General features: G+C 40.6%; 1 protein-coding gene across 2 annotated transcripts in view; it reads right to left on the bottom strand.

Moving 5' to 3' along the window:
* The window catches only part of ESR1 (estrogen receptor 1), a 411,090-nt gene that overhangs the window by 276,997 nt on the left and 114,167 nt on the right, over positions 1–19,926 (bottom strand). For both annotated transcript variants that reach the window (XM_055267514.2, XM_055267503.2), the window contains exon 3: positions 16,430–16,950. In XM_055267514.2, coding sequence (XP_055123489.1) covers positions 16,430–16,881 — 452 coding nt within the window. In that variant the 5' untranslated portion in view covers positions 16,882–16,950. The remainder of the gene's footprint in view (positions 1–16,429; positions 16,951–19,926) is intronic.

Genomic DNA, 19,926 nt, shown 5'->3' with positions numbered 1-19,926 from the left:
TACGCCTGGCTAATTTTTTGTATTTTTAGTAGAGACGAGGTTTCATCATGTTAGCCAGGATTGTCTCAATCTCCTGACCTCGTGATCCATCTGCCTTGGCCTCCCAAAAGCAAGAACTCTTTTTTACCAGATTCTATTTATTGATGTTCCCTTCATACATTGTAACATTTTCCCTTATACTTTAAGTATCCTTCTTCTTAAATGTTAGACCTAAAACCATAAAAACCCTAGAAGAAAACCTAGGCAATACCATTCAGGACATGGGTATGGGCAAGGACTTCATGTCCAAAGCACCAAAAGCAATGGCAACAAAAGCCAAAATTGACAAATGGGATCTAATTAAACTAAAGAGCTTCTGCACAGCAAAAGAAACTACCATCAGAGTGAACAGGCAACCTACAGAATGGGAGAAAATTTTTGCAATCTACTCACTGACAAAGGGCTAATATCCAGAATCTACAAAGAACTCAAACAAATTTACAAGAAAAAAAAACAAACAACCCCATCAACAAGTGGACGAAGGATATGAACAGACACTTCTCAAAAGAAGACATTTATGCAGCCAACAGACACATGAAAAATGCTCATCATCACTGGCCATCAGAGAAATGCAAATCAAAACCACAATGAGACATCATCACATGCCACTTAGAATGGCGATCATTAAGAAGTCAGGAAACAACAGGGGCTGGAGAGGATACAGAGAAGTAGGAACACTTTTACACTGTTGATGGGACTGTAAACTAGTTCAACCATTGTGGAAGACAGTGTGGTGATTCCTCAGGGATCTAGAACTAGAAATACCATTTGACCCAGCCATCCCATTACTGGGTATATACCCAAAGGATTATAAATCATGCTGCTATAAAGACACATGCACACGTATGTTTATTGCGGCACTATACACAATAGCAAAGACTTGGAACCAACCCAAACGTCCATCAATGATAGATTGGATTAAGAAAATGTGGCACATATACACCATGGAATACTATGCAGCCATAAAAAAGGATGAGTTCATGTTCTTTGTAGGGACATGGATGAAGCTGGAAACCATCATTCTCAGCAAACTATCACAAGGACAAAAAAACAAACACCGCATGTTCTCACTCACAGGTGGGAATTGAACAATGAGAACAGTTGGACACAGGGTGGGGAACATCACACACCGGGGACTGTTGTGGGGTGGGGGGAGGGAGGAGGGATAGAATTAAGAGATATACCTAATGTAAAGGATGAGTTAATGGGTGCAGCACACCAACATGGCACATGTATACATATGTAACAAACCTGCACATTGTGCACATGTACCCTAGAATTTAAAGTGTAATAAAAAAAAAGAAAAACAAAAACAAAACCAAAAAATAATAGTCATTTCAAAAAAAATTATCCTTCTTTACAATTAGCAATAATTACAATTAGCAATAATTACAATTATCTGAATGACAGCAATGACATTGTATGTATAATCTAAACCTATGTCATCTATTATAATCAATAATAACGACAAAAATAAGGATGCAAATTCTACATCAGCATGCCTCCTTTACTGGTAGAAAAGCAGGTGGAAATGGGCACCATAACAGAAAACCTCCAGCCTTCAAAAAATTAAGCCCACTAAGCAGAAAGGCAGCATGGCTAGGGCTGCCAGATGTAACCAACAAAAATACAGGATATTCAATTAAATTTGAATTTCAGATAAACAACAAATAATATTTTAGATAATATTGCATGGGACAAGCTAAAATGTTATTTGTTATTTAACTGAAATTCCAGTTTACCTGGGCATCCTATGTTTTATCTGACAAGCCTACATATGATTCTTCTAAGAGAAGGCAGCAGAGATGCACGAATCTGGCCGCAATTACAGATCTGAGCTCAGGACAATAGGAAATCATCACATGTTTAACCATGCTTTTCTCATCAAGAGACAAAAGTCTGTTTTGGACATAATTAAGCAACTTTGAAGATGCACTAAGTCTTGGGCCAGTGGGATATCACATTAGGTTACTGTTCCTGTTTACTAAAATTATGTAGGAGTTTACAAAAAAGAAAAAGAAAAAAGCTAATGAACCTTCTGATTCACGCAGCTTAGGTTACCAAAAAGAAACTCCCTCACCTTTAAGAACTCCTTGGCACAGCATCATGGGGCGTGCAGCTTTCATTTCTCTTTCTCACTTCCTCTCCACCTGCTGGGGCTCTCCTTCATGGAGATTCAATTAGAAAGGTTTAGCTTGGACTTCGGGAAGATTTAAAATGATCATCTTCCAAGGAGAAGACATATTGACTTAGAAAAAGTTACCATTGACCTAATCTTCCTGTGTTTAGCATCATCTGTCTCCAGGGAATCACCAGAATGCAGGATGCTGAGCAAAGCCTCTCAGAGTATCACGAGGGGAGTGAGCTTTGTTTTCAGCTCCTTAGAGGAACTCATTTTGCTGCAACGATCTTGATAGTATTTTCAAAACCAGAAGAAAATACATTTTGGCCTTCAATTTTTCACCGAAAGGAAATATGAAGGACAATCTCAAGAAGTCCATACTAACTTCACCTACCTCAAATTGTTTTGCTTCTACATGTATAAAAGTCATAAAATATTGATATCAAGAACATATTAATTCCTACATTATCTCCTTACAGCATTGTGAATTGTAAGATTTTTTCATATCTCCTTTTACAATTTTTTAACTGACAATTCTAGCAGTTCTTTGACTCATTTAAAAAAAATCCAAGTGAAAAAAATGCTATAGTTTTGTTTAGTTATGAATTCTATCCTGATAAATATATATCTCTACAGAATAAGTTGTGTCATATCATCTTGGTGTAGTACAGTTACAACCCACCAGCCATGCCTTTCTTTAACACATGTAACAGGGACATTAGTTATACTTCCGACATATGGGTCCATCAATTGCCATTCTTATTAAACTTTCATTTCATTTCCTGGAACAATATTAAACTACAAGGGGAAAATTTAATAGTAAACAGTATATAACCAACATCGGGCTTAGTCATTAGTCTCAGAGAAGACACATGTTTTTCAACATGTGGACCAGGTAACTAAAAATGTCTGTCATAACCTGGCTGCTAGATCAAGCACAGATCAAATTATTTTTTTAATTCTGTCAATACTAAAGTGAAATATCTATAATGAAATAATGCAAGTTCAATTTTCACATTGGTGATAGTGGACTAAAAATAGCACCCAACTGCTTCAGAAATCTGAAAGGAGACAGTGTAAGTCTCCAGGGAAGTCTGGCAAGGTCACTCCTAACCTTTAAGCCCTGGAAACAGAAAAAAAGAAGAAAAGGGAATCTTCAGTACCAAAGTAAACAAGGTATGGTTATTAAATTGACAGTAAATAATCTAAATGGAACTATAGGAAATAAGTCATCACTAGAGAACTAACACTGATTTGACACACAGAGGTTAAAAATTCTCACATGAACCATATACCAATTAAACAGATGGCCTGTCTAGACAGGCATGGCTGGGGCATTCACTTTAGCCATCATTATAATGTTGTAGTGACCAGAATTAGGTATTCTGCCATCCTGCTTTGCTTGAGCTTCTACTATAAATGCTAGAACAGTAACAATGAGTATGGCATGGTCTGATGCCCTCCGTGAACAGGAACTGGCCATGCCTCCATCTATTAGGTGTGAGGTAGTGGTCAGGAGTCAGAACAGAGGATCTAGTCCTGGTTCTGTCTCTACCAGCTGGGAAACCTTGGGGGAAGTTCCTTCACCTTTCTGGACTTTGATTTCTTCACCTGGAAAATATAAAAGGTAGGATTCCATCATGTCTGAGGCACCTCCTAGATGACAATACTGTGATTTTATGATGTTATTTGTGCAAAGGGAGGATTGCACCAAATTACACTATAATTTTACCCAGATTTTAAGTTCTCAGATGGGTTTCACATGCAAAGAAATTCCTAAGGTTGCTATCATCTAGTCTTTGTAGAATTTCATTTATTGGCTCCTGATATCAGAAGGAAAAACATCCCCCTACTTAATGGAAAACTGTTTAAACATGCTTTTAGCAAGGATCATAAAAATAGCTATTTCCCATAAAAATAAAAGAAGCAGCCTCGAGACACAGTCTAAGATGAAAGCATTGTCACAACTAAAATAAAGACAAGGAATTAACAAACCAACTGCCAAGTAAATTGATCAGCAACAGAAAAATCCTGTCAATTTCTCTGCATAATGTCATTGGTTAAAAGCTTAAGCTCCAGAGTCCAAATTCTAGATCTAGAATCCCTAATTCTCCAGTACTGGTTGTAAGACCTTGGGCAAGTCACTTCCCCTCTCCAAGTCTTAGTTTCTGCATCCCATAAAATGAGAATAACAATAGTACCAGCCTCTTATGAGAAATGTAAGGTTTAAACAAGATGATCATTAAGGTTTTCGGCAAGGCACCTGGTACATTGTGTTTGAAAAACACTAGCTATCAGTGTTCTTCAAGTTATTTCTCTGATTCTTAACAATTTACCCCTATTTTATTAATTCAATATTCAGCTCTGTAAGTTAGTAAGCATTTATTCTCTCCAAGGAACTGGGCTGGAGCTCTGAAGACTACCACTCAGTTCCTCTTCACAACCTCACCTGCCCTTCTTTGTCTGGCTAAATCCTCATTCTTAAAAAAATCAGTTGAAAGGGTCACTTGCTCTATTAAACCATTTTGACCTCCATATCAATGGACCAAGATCCTCCATCTGGTTAAGTGCCTCTCCTCAATGCTCCTGGCTGTCTCTTTTCTATCACAATTCTTATTCTACTGTTTTTTCATTGTCTATCCACTTGTCATCTCCCTCACTCAACCATAAACTCCTTGAAGACAATGTTCCCAATCTCTGTACCTACCACAAAAGCCAGTACATGATCAACATCCAGTAATGCTTGCTGAGTGAATGAATATGATAAATGAATTAGTAAATCTGTGAAATTACTCTAATATGCTTTATAAGAGTTGTCCCCAACCTTTTTGGCACCTGTTCCATGACCGGTTTCATGGAAGACAATTTTTCCACAGACGGAACTGGGGATGGTTTTGGGATGATTCAAGTGCATCATATTTATAGTGCACTTTATTTCTATTAGTATTACACTGTAATATAAAATGAAATAATTATGCAACTCACCATAATGTAGAATCAATGAGAGCCTTGAACTTGTTTTCCTGCAACTAGACAGTCCCATCTGGGGGTGATGGGACACAATGACAGATCATCAGGAATTAGATTCTCATAAGAAGAACCCAGATCCCTCACATGCGCAGTTCACAATAGGGTTCGCATTCCTATGAAAATCTAATGCTACCACTGATCTGACAGAAGGCGGAGCTCAGGCAGTAATGGAAGCGATGGGGAGCAGCTGTAAATACAGATGAAGCTTCACTTGCATGCCCACCGCTCACCTCCTGCTGTGCAGCCCAGTTCCTAACAGGCCCCAAACCAGTACGAGTCCATGGTCCAGAGGCTGGGGACCGCTGCTCTATATATTAATAAAATCTATTCCATAGAGAGGGAAGACAACTCTATTCACAACTAAAATGAAAGGAATTCTCTGGTGATTACAGTAAAAGTACCGGGAAAAGGTGCTGTATGCACATAATGCACACTGAACAAATGCCAGGTGGAAAATTCACCTGGTAGGGATAGCATTTGAGCTGAACCTTGACTTCTGGGTAGAATCAGCCTAACAGAGATGGAACAAGAAGAAAGAAGGGTACATGGTACAGATGAAGATCACTATGAAGAACAGAAGTAGGAACATGCCATTTAAACATGGCTCTTTCAACAAAAGCTTCTTGTGGTAATGGTAGGAGATTGATTGGAATCAAAGTACAAGGGCTTGATTACCACACCATGGAATACACATGTTTTCTCTGACTGGCCTGAGGTCTTTCATGCAGAGGAAGAACCAGATCAGGTTGGGGAGTATATATGATATATGTATATATATATATGTTATATATATATATGTATATCAGGTATATATATGTGTGTGTGTATATATATATATGTGTACATATACACTTTAGGTAGTACACTCTAGTAGCTTATGATTAATTAGAGTTTGAAAGCTCAAAAGCTGAAAAACCAGTGAGGAACTCCTAACAGCAATAAGAGAAAACTGACCCTGTGTAGAGAAAGGCAAGAATGACATGACAGATATCTGAGAGGAAACTTCTCATCAGTGTTTTTAAGATGTTCTAGAAAATGACCAGTACTGCACTGTTGTCAACTACAGTCATTCAATCTAAGAACTCTAGCAAAAGAATGATTCTACAAGTTACTTGATAACTTTGCTAGCTATTCCCTAATATCAAACACAGGCTTCTTAGAAAAGGGTTGGACTCTTGACAGAAAAGCAACATTGGTTTCATTGATCACAATTGCTGAGCATCAAACACAAAGAACCAAGACCCAGAGAGCCCTGGGACAGGGGTTAATAATCCCTCATTGTGTGGAGCCCAAAACCTGTTAGTCAAGTAGTGTGGGCACTAGAGACCCACGTTCACTTCTCACCCAAACACTTGCATTTATACATATCTCTGAGATTTTGAAGACTTGCTTTCAGCTGCTTATTCTGAGTTCACGTGAGGAAATGAGCGGGCTTGAGGACTGAGGACCAGACACCATGGGCTTATATACCAAGCTGGAGTGCCTGAATGCCACTTTCCTCATCCATAAATTCATCTTCTACAGTGCAAAATTGGACTGGGGAAGCATTAAAAACAGTATTCTATTTATGGAAAGGATTTTGCAAATACGTCAGAGAGAGGACACAAGGAGAGCTTTAATTGAGTCCTCCTCCACATTTAAGACTGGTTCAAGGATTCAAACTTATAGAACTTTCCAATCATGCAGGTGGAAATTTTATGCAATCAACAATTGTACTGATATTTGGGATTTTATAGTTGTATCAACAATGCTAGAGGTTATGTGTACCACTAACAGCCTGAAGTGGTGGCAACTCTCTGATGAACCAGAAGGAAAAAGAACCCTATGAGGGAAGATATGAGGGCTTAAATTACCTTCAGTTATCTAAACACTTAACAAAAATCGAATTATACAGGCTAACTGGCACAGGTGTGTATTTGTGTCCACGTTTTAGATTGCTTCCTAATGTTATCTTCATATCTGGTATCAAAAATCTGCATCTTCATACTCTTCAATCTACCTTCTTTGTATTTATTCCACATCAAATGCAACGGCCAGTCTTGAAACTTATTTTGGAAAGCTGAGGAGTAGAATTGAAAGCTACTGTGATCTTTCTCCCCAGCACTCCTTTTACCCTCTGCTTCTGAAATCCAAGAGGCCCAAGGAAATGAAGACTTAGAAATCTAGCAGACCTGGGTCTGAATAGTGCTCCTCGTGGTTAGAACACAGCAAAACCTTGAGGCACATCACTAGTCTCACTTCCCTCCATGTCTCCATCCTGAAGACTTGGAAATATCCTCCATCTAAAGCTGTAGGAAGAGTACATGAGCTTTAACTGCAAATCAGTGAGAAAAGCCCCCAAATTTGTTTTGTTTGTTGTTTTTCTTAACTACTGACTCAAGGTTCAACCCAGAGCAATTGTCAGAACTGCTGAAATACGGCCTGGCTCTCAGTAGTTTTTTAATCATCTGGGTGATTCTGAAATAATCCTTGATTTGGATATTCCAACCAAGGTGAAAAAGACGTCCTTGCAGATGCTCCCTAAGTACAAGCTTCCAACTCCTTCTTTCTCCCTGTTCCCGTTTTTCCAAATCACAGAACAATTCCTTCCTTGCCCTCTGTACAGCGTAACTTCTCCATAAGCTACTTACCTCAGCTTCAATTAATTCCCTCTCTGGGATTGCTTCAGTCCACAATACTTAATGCCCCTCACTCTTTTTATTGATTGATTAATTTTTACTGATTTGGAGTATCTTTGTTTTTGTTTTTGCTTTTTTGTAGAGACAGCGTCTCACTGCATTGCCCAGGCTGGTCTGGAACTCCTAGGCTCAAGCAATCCTCAGCGCTGGGATTACAGGCATGAGCAGCTGCATGCAGCCAAATTTGAAGTTTTTTTTACAGTTGTTTTGTTTTGTTTTTGTAGCACAGTACCTGGCATGTAATAAGCACTTCAAGAAATACTAGCTTCCTGCTTCCTTTTGGTTGCAGAAGTTTAACTTCTAATCACAATAGGGTATTAAAGTTAGTCACTTGAAGGCAAAATAAACAAATATAGGGACATTCCAGACTCGTAGAGAATTCCCATACTCACCTTCTTCAGGGTATAGTACTCAATTCCCTTCCGAAGCAGTAATAAAAAATAATGGCTTGCTATGTGCCAGGAATGTTATAAGCCCTAGACATCTATGAATTTGTTTAATCCTCACATCATCCAAATGATGTAGCTTTTACAGATGAGGAAACTGAGGCACACAGTTAAGCAATTTGCCAGTGATGACAACTACACAGGAGTCATGCCAGAATAGAAATATAGCTGCTGGCTCCCAGACCTGTGCTTTCATCACTCTATTATATAGAATCGATTCTCATTATTCATGGTACTCATGTTCTATAAAGTCGCCTCGAACACTGAATTAGCAAATACCAAACCACTGCATTGAGAGGAAAACAGGGTAGTTTCCTGGGAGCCTTTGGTTTACAGCATTTTTGCCAACTCATTAATACATAACCTTGTTTTATATGTTTTTCTGTTAAAAAACACTGTATTTAACATATCCTGTTGATTCACCATCATTGAACTCATGGCCAACAGCACTGTCACTCATGCCTGAACAAAGCTTATCAAACACGTATTTTCTCTTAAGACACGTCAGAGCCTTGCTGCACTTAGAATCCCTAGACAGTACTCCAGGACTATGCTTAGAGGCCATTTTAAACAGCAAAATCATCAACAGGGATTATGAAAATGCAAAATCGTAACACGAAGTAGATCGCAAGAGGGACACTTGTTTATAGTCTGAAAGCTGCAAGGAGAAGTGAGCCTTGCTCAGCCTCAGCTGGGAACATATACGTCAGATAAATTTTTTTGACATTCCACACGTGTCTGCAAAGGACTGAGAAAGCACCGTGAGTATTGACTCGAAGGTTACAAATAAACGTCAGTAAGTCAGCGAATCTGCAAATACAGAATCCGTGAATAATGAGGGCCGACTGTACTTGGAATGCTGTGTGGAGTCCTCTTTCTACTCTTGTTCCTGAGAAAGAGAGATTCACAAACTTCCCACATTCTTCCAGTGGCATCTAAGGATCCCTTCCTAAATGGCCTTTCTCCCAGCCAATAGACTGAAGCAAACCATGTCCCTGATGCTTCCTGCCCACTACCATCCATTCTTTCAACCAACAGCTTCTCCGGGCTTTCGTGTGCCATGCACTTTGCTAAGAGCTTGAGGGAAGTACAGCAATGAAGAAGACACAGTTTCTGTTTGGACCAGTGCTCAGGGATTCCTCCTATTAGAAATCAAAGAGGCTTCCGAAAGCCCTACAATTTTTTCCCTGTAACTAAAGAAAATAGCTTCTCAATGTAACTAAATTTTATCTCATACGCAAATTGGAATGTATACCCTTTCACTCTGAATTGCTTGAAATATTCCAGGAGAAATAAATACAACTCTGTGTAAGGTCTTCTAAAAAAGCAGAAGTCAAAGTCACCAGAAAGAACCTTTAAAATCAACTATGTTTCTGACAATGTTGCTTTCGAAACTGTTAGCCCACCCCTGCAAAATCACCATTGAAAAATACCTTTGTGGTGTAAGTAAGATTAATCATGAATGCACTGAATGTTCAGAAATGAGTGTTTTTGTTTTCGTTGATTAAGTGGGAAGTTACAGTTAGCAAAAATGCCTTGTACACGTTCACATGGATCTAAAACTCCTGAAACCAAGTTTACTGGGAGACAACAGTCAAGACTACACTGTTAGTTTACACATGCAGGAGATTCTGGTATTAGAATCTCACCTACTCACGCTATAAGACTTCCCAGCTGCTAGGTGCAATGCTGTTGCATGAACTGCTGGGAAAACAAAACCACACTTTATATAGTCTAAGCCCTCAATGAATGACTCAATTTGGAATAAGGTAGCCAAATGAATGAATGAACAAACTTTCAAAGAAATTCTACTAATTGAAAATTTCTTCTTTATTTTGTTGAAGCTTCTATCCTCAGAGACAAGAAAAACATCACTTTTTGAAACTTTTAATCTAGTTAATACCCCTCTGAGTTATTACAGCATATTCTTATACTGGCTGAGGTAGGAACTCTGTTTAGCCCTGTTCCAAATTTCATTAAAATAACAGATGAGACAGGTCAATAAAGAAATAAACCAGAAAAGGTGAAAGAAAAATATCTGAGAATACACAGATGGAACAACTAAAACAGAAAAGAAAAAAGAAAGCTTAATAGGGTAAAAGAGGCCAAAAACTCTTTAAAGGGAGTTTAAACTTCTATGTATTAGAAAATAAAGCGAATGAAACAAGAAAATATGAGAATGGACTCAAAATTCTAAAAGACCTGCAGAAGAAAGAGGAAGTACGCCAATGCAAAGATGATTATTTCTAACATCATTTAATTGCAGGAAACTAAAAGAGAACATTGTCTTTTGCTTTCAGGGCCGTAAAAGAAATCCCAAGCTGCCCAACAAGTCAAGGAGCCAAGAAAACTGCCCATGAAGTAGTGCCAGGTATGCACTAGTTGGCTGCTGGGGCCCCTAACTTGCCACTGTTTAGGAACAGGCAGAAGGAGCCTGGGACCGAAGGATGGAAGACGGAACTGGAACCAAGGAGCATGGACCTTAGGGCCCGGCCAGTTCTACGGCTTCTGAGCTGGAGATGAGCATCTGAATAATAAAACTGCAGAGGTCTTCCATTCCTCCTGGGGTTGACAACATTTGGGGAACTCTCAAAAAGAACCCACCTGAGCTTTTCAAGGGCTTATCTGGAAATGTCTAGTTCTGAACATTACTTACTGGATTTTATTAACTTTGAGTGAACTTTTATAATTTTCCCAAGTGTAATTCATAGGATCTCCAAAAAATAGAACATTACGAAACAAAGAAGTCTACTATCTTATTAAAGATGACACTTTATTTAAAGTAGATGTTATAAGAACAAACTAATTTGTCCCTCTAAATAGTTCAGAGGAGAGACAAAAAATTTTCAGTCTTGCTTGGAATTTTGGGTTCTTTTAAATTTTTTGTGTAGCAATTATAGGTACTTAATAAGTTTCTAATATTATTGGTAATATCATTATTAAAATTTTCAGACTATTAAATCAGAATTCTACAACAATGAGCCAAGTAGATTTAAAGGATTGGATTTCTGTATAGGAGGAACATCTCCAGGGTCCATAGGAGGCATCCAGAAATACCACCTACACAAACTGAGACAGAAACTTCATTTCCATCATCATCGTCATCATCAAAATCATGGATCATTACCACCACCATATCACTTACAAGTGGGTTGTAAGAAAGTCATACTCTTTCTTATTTGCCCACGTTTCTTGAAATTATTACTTTATTAAACTACATAAAATTTTGTCAGTTGAGACCAGAATAGTTGTCATTCTACGCTTCCTATATTTTTTGAGGTGATCTAAAAACATACGCATAATTTAAAACATTGTTGATTAATGCAAAAATTTCTTCAGAGTCCCTCCTGATATTACCCAAGGCAGAGAATTCAGCAATTACGGTTTCTTTCCTCATAAGATTAAGGATATTATAAAGGTGCTTCCCGTAACCTCCAGCCCACTTAAATCCTGGGATTTCGGAGATCAGTATGAGCATATTTTAGAGATGAAGTAGCGAACAGCTCAGACATACTTTTTTTTTTTTTGTAAGTGACATTACACGTCAATTCATCGGTGGAGTTTAAAATATAAAACCCCTCCATAACTTTGGTGACCTGCCTCCTTTCCATGAAGTCTCTTACACTTTCGCTTTGGCTGGTTTCAAGTGGCTGCATTTTTTGGATTAATAGAGCATCTTTCTCTGGAGTATGCATTTGGTTCTAAACAAGTGTAGCCACTCTGTTTTCCTTTTTTTAGATAAGCAAACTGAGACAGAATTAAACCAAAAGACTAATTTGCTCCTCTCCATTCAAAGTTGTCTGGAAAAGAAAGAAACGCACTTAGCACGCTGCTCTCTCTACTGGGTTCTTCTAAAGTTACATTAAAAATAATAATGAAGCCACAGGGAGTGGTTAAGATGTATTAATTTCATGCTGAGTACGGATTTTAGAAAAATATAATTAAAATTCATATATTTCCTTATGTAAAATTGTTTACACATAATCAGGGTTTTGACATTTTTTTAAATGTGTCTGTAAAATAAATGTTCTTTATGATAACCTGGTAAGCCAGGCTACAGACAAATGTTGCAGATGGTGTAAAGATTTTACTTAAATTTCACTTTCACAGGAAAAGATTTCATATAATCATCATTCTATATTTATAACAAAATTCCTGACCACTTAAATCTATTATTTCCCTGCTTTTTAGCCTATGAAAGCGCCAAAACAAATATTAACATGTGAGTAAAATAATAAAAACACCTAATGTTTGTTTAGTTTCTATACCACTTTCACATATACAATCTCGCTTAACAAAGTTACTATTGTCTCATCATTCATTAATGGTAAGTCTGGCATCTTTTCTAGTTTTTCCTGGTATCTATGGTTCCTCCCCTTGGCAGTTTCTTACACCTGTCTTACATATCCTTAAAATTATAAGAACCCAAAATTCTCAAACCTGAGAATTTTCCCAAATTATGAATGTCATAGCCTAAGTGTAATCACAAAAGTAAATAACAACTATAGCTAGGGATCCAAATTAAATGAGTGTGAGAAAGAAGATTAGAATAAGTGGCAATTATCCTTCAGGAGCTTTCTTCCAAACAGGTACAAGCCACATGGAGGAGGTGAAAATGAAATGGGGATTGAAGATGTGATTCCGTTTTCATCCGAAAATATGCTCATTCACCAGGGAATGTGTGACTCTTTGGACTATTCTTAGACCAGCACAAAGTGTCAGGTAATCAGTAACAATTTAAATTAATAAAAAAGTAAGATCAGAAAGGAAGGGGGCTGAAATGTTATCTAAGTAAAAGGAAAAATGTATCGGAAACTTGAAACTTAGTCACTTAAATCTCACTTTGGAGATCAGTCTCTATTCAAAGTTGAGAAAGAGTTTTAAATGATTACCAGTGGAAAAATTAGTCATCCAAAATATGCAGACGGCCAGGATACAAATTAGCAGGGCATTGATTTTGATGCAAAAGGTTTATACATTCGCCAAGTTTTTTGGAGAAGTGAGAGATGTCTAACTTTTAAGAATACTGAGTAATAAAACTGAAATAAGCATGCAGCATTAAATTCCTAATTTGAACTTTAAAAAGGATAGTTGATATAGTTAAGCTTCATCTTTAGTATTATTCAAAGTTCCTAAGTTGTTTGAAATCCAAAAAAGGAACCCAGGATAAGATGACTCCCTGTTTCCTTCATCGTGAAATTTTGAGTAATATCTTGCAAAATCTCAGCTTGCCAAGTAACAAATTTATATTAATAACAATTTGCTGGGACATGTGACAATCTTTCTCACATTATTATGTGCCCAGAGAAATTTTATCTATTACATTTCTTCACACATAGATGTGGCTGCATATTATGGAAGAAATGGAAGAAGGTAACCACAGCATCTCAATGCTAAATGATGTGACCTTCACATAAATTCTCTGAACATCCAGTGGGACACTCGGGAGGACAGTCCACATGACAGCACCATTCTACAATAGAAAAGTTAAGAATCAGACAGTAAAACTTAGCCTAACTGACTAAAGACACCAACCTAATTTATAAGGGGAAAATGAAGACAATCAAAATAGCCTTTTGATTTGTATAGGTAAAAACAACCAGCCACTTGCCTGAATTTTTTGTTTTCTACTGAACATTTAATATTTTAGGCCATTAGCTTTCTAATTTTTTCTTTGAATTCAATCCACAGTGAGAAATACATTTTACATCACAATCAGCACACAGAAGCACGTATAATTAAAACAGATTTTCAGGAAACAAAACTTATCCTTAACGAAATACCATGCACCCTGATATTTTCTAGTATATTCCTTTCCATTTTATTCCTTTTAAAAAATATTCTAGACTAACTAAACTGATTTCATGACCCTCTGGGTCATGACAAGCAGTTTGAAAACACTGCTTTCAGCCTCAAAACTTTTGAGAACTACTTAAGAAACTTAAAGTTTCCTAAAAGAGCCCAATCAATCCTTTCCTTTATACCCAGAGTCATTTAAGCAGAAAAACTGAGAGGGGAAAAATACTAAATAACATCTGTCCATATGAAGAACTTGCATAGATGCTTCTTTTCCTTGCTGGATAATAACAGGTAGAATTCTAACAAAAGAAGAAAGATAATCCAGGAAATAAAACACAGGAAAAATCATTCTAAAACTGAATTTCCACACAGAGTCCCATTTGTGCAAGTTTTTTTTTAATTTTTAAGTTCCTTGTCTCTTTTTTATTATTCTAAGAGTGTTTGAATATCATGTAATGCAAAAGTGTAAAATAGGGCATATTACACTGATACTACTTATCACTGGGATGATGAACAATTTTGAATAAGATGCGATCCCCTCTGTATTTGACCAGGTTCACTTTGTAATTATTAGCAAGGCAGTAAATAATCTACCAAGGAGCAGTCTCATTAGTGCCCATTGAAATTCAGCAGCATTAATTTGCAATAAAAGAACTGAAAATTAAATAGGGAAGAAAATGGTTTCTGGAGTCCATCATAAGGTTATGGAATTCACATCATCCCAGTGCCTTCCTTCACATCAAGCAGTTTTAAATGTTGTGTGGAATTAGACTTAATCGCTGTACTTTGTTCTTCCATTTTAAAAAAAAAAAGGTGGGCAGAAGAAATCCTTTTTCTCTGTTTTAACCCTAAATTAAAACAAGTAAAATTAATTTGAAATATGCCAACTTTTAAAAGTTTTGTTCATTGTTTGTCTTTTAAGTAAAGACAGCTTGGATCTGCGTGGCTGTGGGATGCTCTAAATTTCTCTAAGGCGGCTGAAGATGCACGCTGAATACCCCCAGAATCTGCCCTTCAGTATCCTCTGGGGCCAAACTGCACCTTAGTCCACCTTCCTTCTGCTGTAAATATCCCCGGAAACAGAATACTGAACAAAAACTGGTCCACGGCTTACAAGGCAGAAAGATATAGGGACACCAGTCCGGATACCAGTGTACAGTTGGGAAATGCCTAATTTAGCACCCAGCCATGTGGCGCCCTGAAGCTTCCAAACCCAGTCCGGGGTACACCTGTCCTGTGGCCACCTAGGCAGGTGTTCACCAGAAGCGCCCACCTAATCCCTCTGCAGGCCCATCAGGAAAAAAAAAAAAAAAAAAAGGAGAAACTGGGCAAGAGAAAATGGGTGCGAGAGGAGAGGGAGAAAGAACAAATCTTGTCGGGAAAAAAATTAAAATGAGGACACACAACCTTCGCCATTGAAGTCACAAAGTGGTCTCTTGTGTCCTGGACCGGTCGCGCTCCTTCCACAGTGGCTGCGAGGCGCAGACCCCGGCTGACCCGCACGCCACTCCGGGGCATTCTCCCCGGGTGGGACAGGCTCGTCACTGCGCTGGCAGGAGATTATTTTTAAGCACTTGTGCTTCCATATGGCTTGTTTTAAACTCGCGGGACACCTACAAATTTCCGGCTGTCAGAAGTCACATGCCAGCAATCCGCTCCAGCGCGGACTCAGCCAGCTAACTCCGAAATCAGATCCATTCAACTCCCAATCGCTCTCTAAAGCCCCAGGACGTGGGGTGGGGAGGAGGGGAAAGCGGGTGACAGGAATCGCTTCCCAGAAAGTCATCATCATAGCTGACATATTTCCAATCAAATAGTCTAGATGAAAGGAAATTTGGGGAGCACGTTAAACAAAAACATTAAAAGGATAAATAAAACTCTGCTGAGCTCTGCTAACTCCAAACACCCCCAACTTTAAATGCCAAGAGCGAGACCTTCCCAAGTGACTCAAAGCGCCCCGTGTTTATTTGCCTGGAGGTGTTTTCCCCCACAAATAACTGCTGCTTTGTCTGGTTTTCCAACGTGTGTTTTGTTAGGAAGCCCGGGGCTTTCGGGTCTGCCTCTCGCACGGACGGTAAGTGGGTGGAGAGCACGTTTTTTTCAGCTGCCCCGCGAGAGAACTCGACTCTGAACGCAACGCGGGCTGCACGCAGAACCCCCGGGCTGGGCCGCGCGCCCCGGGCTCCCTGCGCGCACCCTCGGGTCGCGCGTCCCGCGGCTCCCGCGGCTCCTTCGGCTCCCCCTTCTCCCTCCCTGCCTCCCTCCCTCCCGCCGGGCGCGGCGGCCACCCCGACGGGAGGCGCGGGCGCGGGTACCTGTAGAATGCCGGCGGGCCGGCCTCGCGCACCGTGTAGCCGCTGGGCTCGTTCTCCAGGTAGTAGGGCACCTGCTGGCCGTGGGGCTGCAGGAAAGGCGACAGCTGCGGCGGCGGGTGCAGTAGCATCAGCGGGCTCGGAGACACGCTGTTGAGTGGGGGGAAACCCCCCAGGCCGCTGGAGCCGAACGCCGCAGCCTCAGACCCGGGGCCGTAGGGGAGGCCGGTCTGACCGTAGACCTGCGCGTTGGCGGCGGCCGCGGCGCTGAACTCGTAGGCGGCGCCCTCGGGGTAGTTGTACACGGCGGGCTTGCTGCTGTCCACGTACACCTCGCCCAGGGGCCGCTCCAGGGGGATCTTGAGCTGCGGACGGTTCAGGGGCTCCAGCTCGTTCCCTTGGATCTGATGCAGTAGAGCCATCCCGGATGCTTTGGTGTGGAGGGTCATGGTCATGTCCGTGGCCGCGGGCAGGGTGCAGACCGTGTCCCCGCAGGGCAGAAGGCTCAGAAGCCGGCGGGCCACCTGGAAAAAGAGCACAGCCCGAGGTTAGAGGCGACGCAGCACATGTCCCGCTGAGACGCGAGCTCTGGCCCCGGCCCTGCCCCGGGAGCCTGTGGGTCCGGTGGAGCCGGGCGACCCGACGGGAGCAAGTGCAGTCCCAGGACTAACGCCCTCCGCCAGCTCCCGGGCTCCCAGGCCTCCAACTTTAAGTACTGGTCTCCCGAGCTCATATGCATTACAAAGGTGCTGGAGGACGGCCAGGGACTGTTGCCTTGCCCTGACATTGGCTTAAACATCACTCCAGGCACAACTCGATTTGGAGCGATCCCAAAGAGCAGCTTCCCTGAACTTTACTTTACTTGTCGTCGCTGCTGGATAGAGGCTGAGTTTCACGGCCAGGGGGCGGGGGCGCACGAGGATCTGCTAAAGGTGGCCCAGGGAAGACTGGGCTTAAAATAAACGCGAAAGACGAATCCAGGGGCCAGCTTTCTCTAATGTGCTGCCTTATGTGCCCCGTGCCAGACTCCGATATATCTCTGTTTGTCTCTCTTTCTGTTTGATTCCCCCTCCTCGTTGGCTAGAAATACGTAGTGTGTACATAGGATGACCCTGGGGAGGACTACACTGTAACTGAGATAGGGCAGATAGAATGGGGTGTGCGGTTGCATAGGCAGCCAGCCACAGACAGCTATATTTAGCAGCTGGGGGAACTGACAGGGGGCATCTGAGGGGAAGGGGGCGGAGATTCAGGGTATACATATAGGAAGAGCTGCATTTTGCCATCAGGAGAATGCAACCTGCCAGGACCTCAGTTTCTTCCTCTGCAAAATGCTCCCAAAGTGGACCCTTCCACAACCTTCTGAGATTCTCTCAGCCTGACTTGTGTGTTTATGTTGGACCATAGTACTGTACTTGGTCCCATTAGGAATTCTCATGTGAAGGATGATTCAGAAAAACCTTTGGTTAGGGCGCACATGGGTGTTCATGCCTTCCACAGGTTGGTTATGCAACCAAAACTTCAGAAAACTGAATATAAAATGTGACCTTTTCATACCAAACATAACCTCAGGTCAGGAACCAAAGCTTTGGCCATTATGTTATATTGTCGGTCTGGTCCAGCTAACAGATTTTTAAAATGCATTTCTGCATGTCTATCCTTTGGTCCTACAACTCGATCTTCTCGGTTCACTTGGGCTAGGATATGCAGAAACAAATATCCAGATGAAAAACAAATAGAAAAAAGTTTTTAACTGAATTAAAAGTTCAGCACACACACACACATACACACACACATATATGTACATGTATACATATTAAGGAGACAAAAAATAGGTGAAGTATATCATGCATCTATAATCTTGGATAGTTTATACTTTTTAATAAACTTCCTTTGCTGCAGCCTAACAGACTCTGATACAACTATCAGTACTTTGTTTTAATTGCTATCCCAAACACCCGACAGAGTATCTGACAAAGTGTTCATGGTCTGTCTAAATGCCAAGCTTACTGTTACTAAGAGTTACATTTTTGAATATTTTATATCAAGTATACATTTTGTCTAATTCTTACAAAAACAGACCATTGTTGGACAATATGCAAATGTAGCTGAAGCCAAAATAGAGTTTAGCATTAATGACTATAGATTGTCAGCAAATAAAGGGTTAAAAACACATTAGGTGCATCGCAGATATTTCCCTTTATGTCCAGCAATCATTACTTTCCAAAGCAATTTTTTACAGATGATTTAATTTCCATAAATCACACTTTCAATTTTCAAATGCCTTTTTAAAACACATGCAAAAAGCACTTCATAGGGCTCTTAAAACATCTGAACCTGCCAAATTATATGCAAATGGCACAAAGAATCCTACAAGTCCTGAAAGAAAAAGGAGACACACATACCCCCACGGAGAACAGCAATCCTCATCTCCCTGCTAGGATACAGACACTTTCCAGAAAGGTAAGTTGCTTTCTCAAAATGCTAAAGCTACAGAGAGAGAAATCAAAACAAGCCTACCCTGCTGGATCAAGAGCGTCTTTCCAGAAATGTTCCATGGGCTTGTAGAAGTCAAGGGCCGAGAGAGTGAGAAGGAAGGAAGGAATGTGCTCGCATGTGCGAGTGGCTCAGTGTGTGAACTAGGCAGAGAGCGTGTGTGGATGTGTTTGTGCGTGGAATGGCAGGGATTCGGGAAGCAGCCAGTAGGCAGGGCACTTGGCAGCCCCTCCCGGCAGACACGCAGCTGGGCTACTGCACAGCGCTGGATGAATGGCAGTGGGGAGTGAGGGGAGACTTGCTGTCTGCACACAGGGAGCAGCGTGGCACAGCCAGAGAAAGCTGTACTGGGGAGGAGAAACCCCAGCCCCCTTGCCCCTACCCTTGGAGGCTGGAAAGTGCCCTATGCTTTCTGCTGCCACCCCAAGCAAGAGGAAAAACAGGCTTGCTGTGAATCATAGTCTTACGGCTAAAATAGAATGCCAGTCAAAAGTGTATGGATATCAAGTTTATGAAATAGGACATGGGTGGTTTTTCCGAAAGAATATAATTTAACAATAAAAGCCTTCTGGGATACATGTGGATCAAATGCCTTACTGGCCCTAGCCCCCAGTCTCTGAACAGAGGCATTGCCATGCCTCCGATTGCACCAGGAAACCAGACTTCGGAATAAATGTTTTGGCATTCTAGGGATGTGTTTCCAGCTGAAATGTAATACTCCTCCACTTCGTTAACCAAACCCACAAACCTTTCCACGAATAGCTCAGTTGACTGCTTTCTGTAAACAAGTGAAAAATACGTATTATTAAAAGCCTAGGATATGAACATAAGATAAAGGTAGATACCTTTGTTTTAAACTGATTTTAGGATTTCGAGTTGCACTGACCGTGATCGGGAGAGAGGTCTCTCATTTCTCAGTGGCGTTCACGTGGATCCACCTCTTGACCACTTTCTCAACTATTCTCTCGGCCATAGTACTAACACGCAATACTGAGGTGCTCCTA

Source organism: Symphalangus syndactylus, chromosome 2 (assembly GCF_028878055.3).
Source record: "Symphalangus syndactylus isolate Jambi chromosome 2, NHGRI_mSymSyn1-v2.1_pri, whole genome shotgun sequence".
Taxonomy (NCBI): Eukaryota; Metazoa; Chordata; class Mammalia; order Primates; family Hylobatidae; genus Symphalangus; species Symphalangus syndactylus.
The sequence above is the reverse complement of the archived record's forward strand: the minus strand, read 5'-3'. Positions and strand labels throughout refer to the sequence as shown.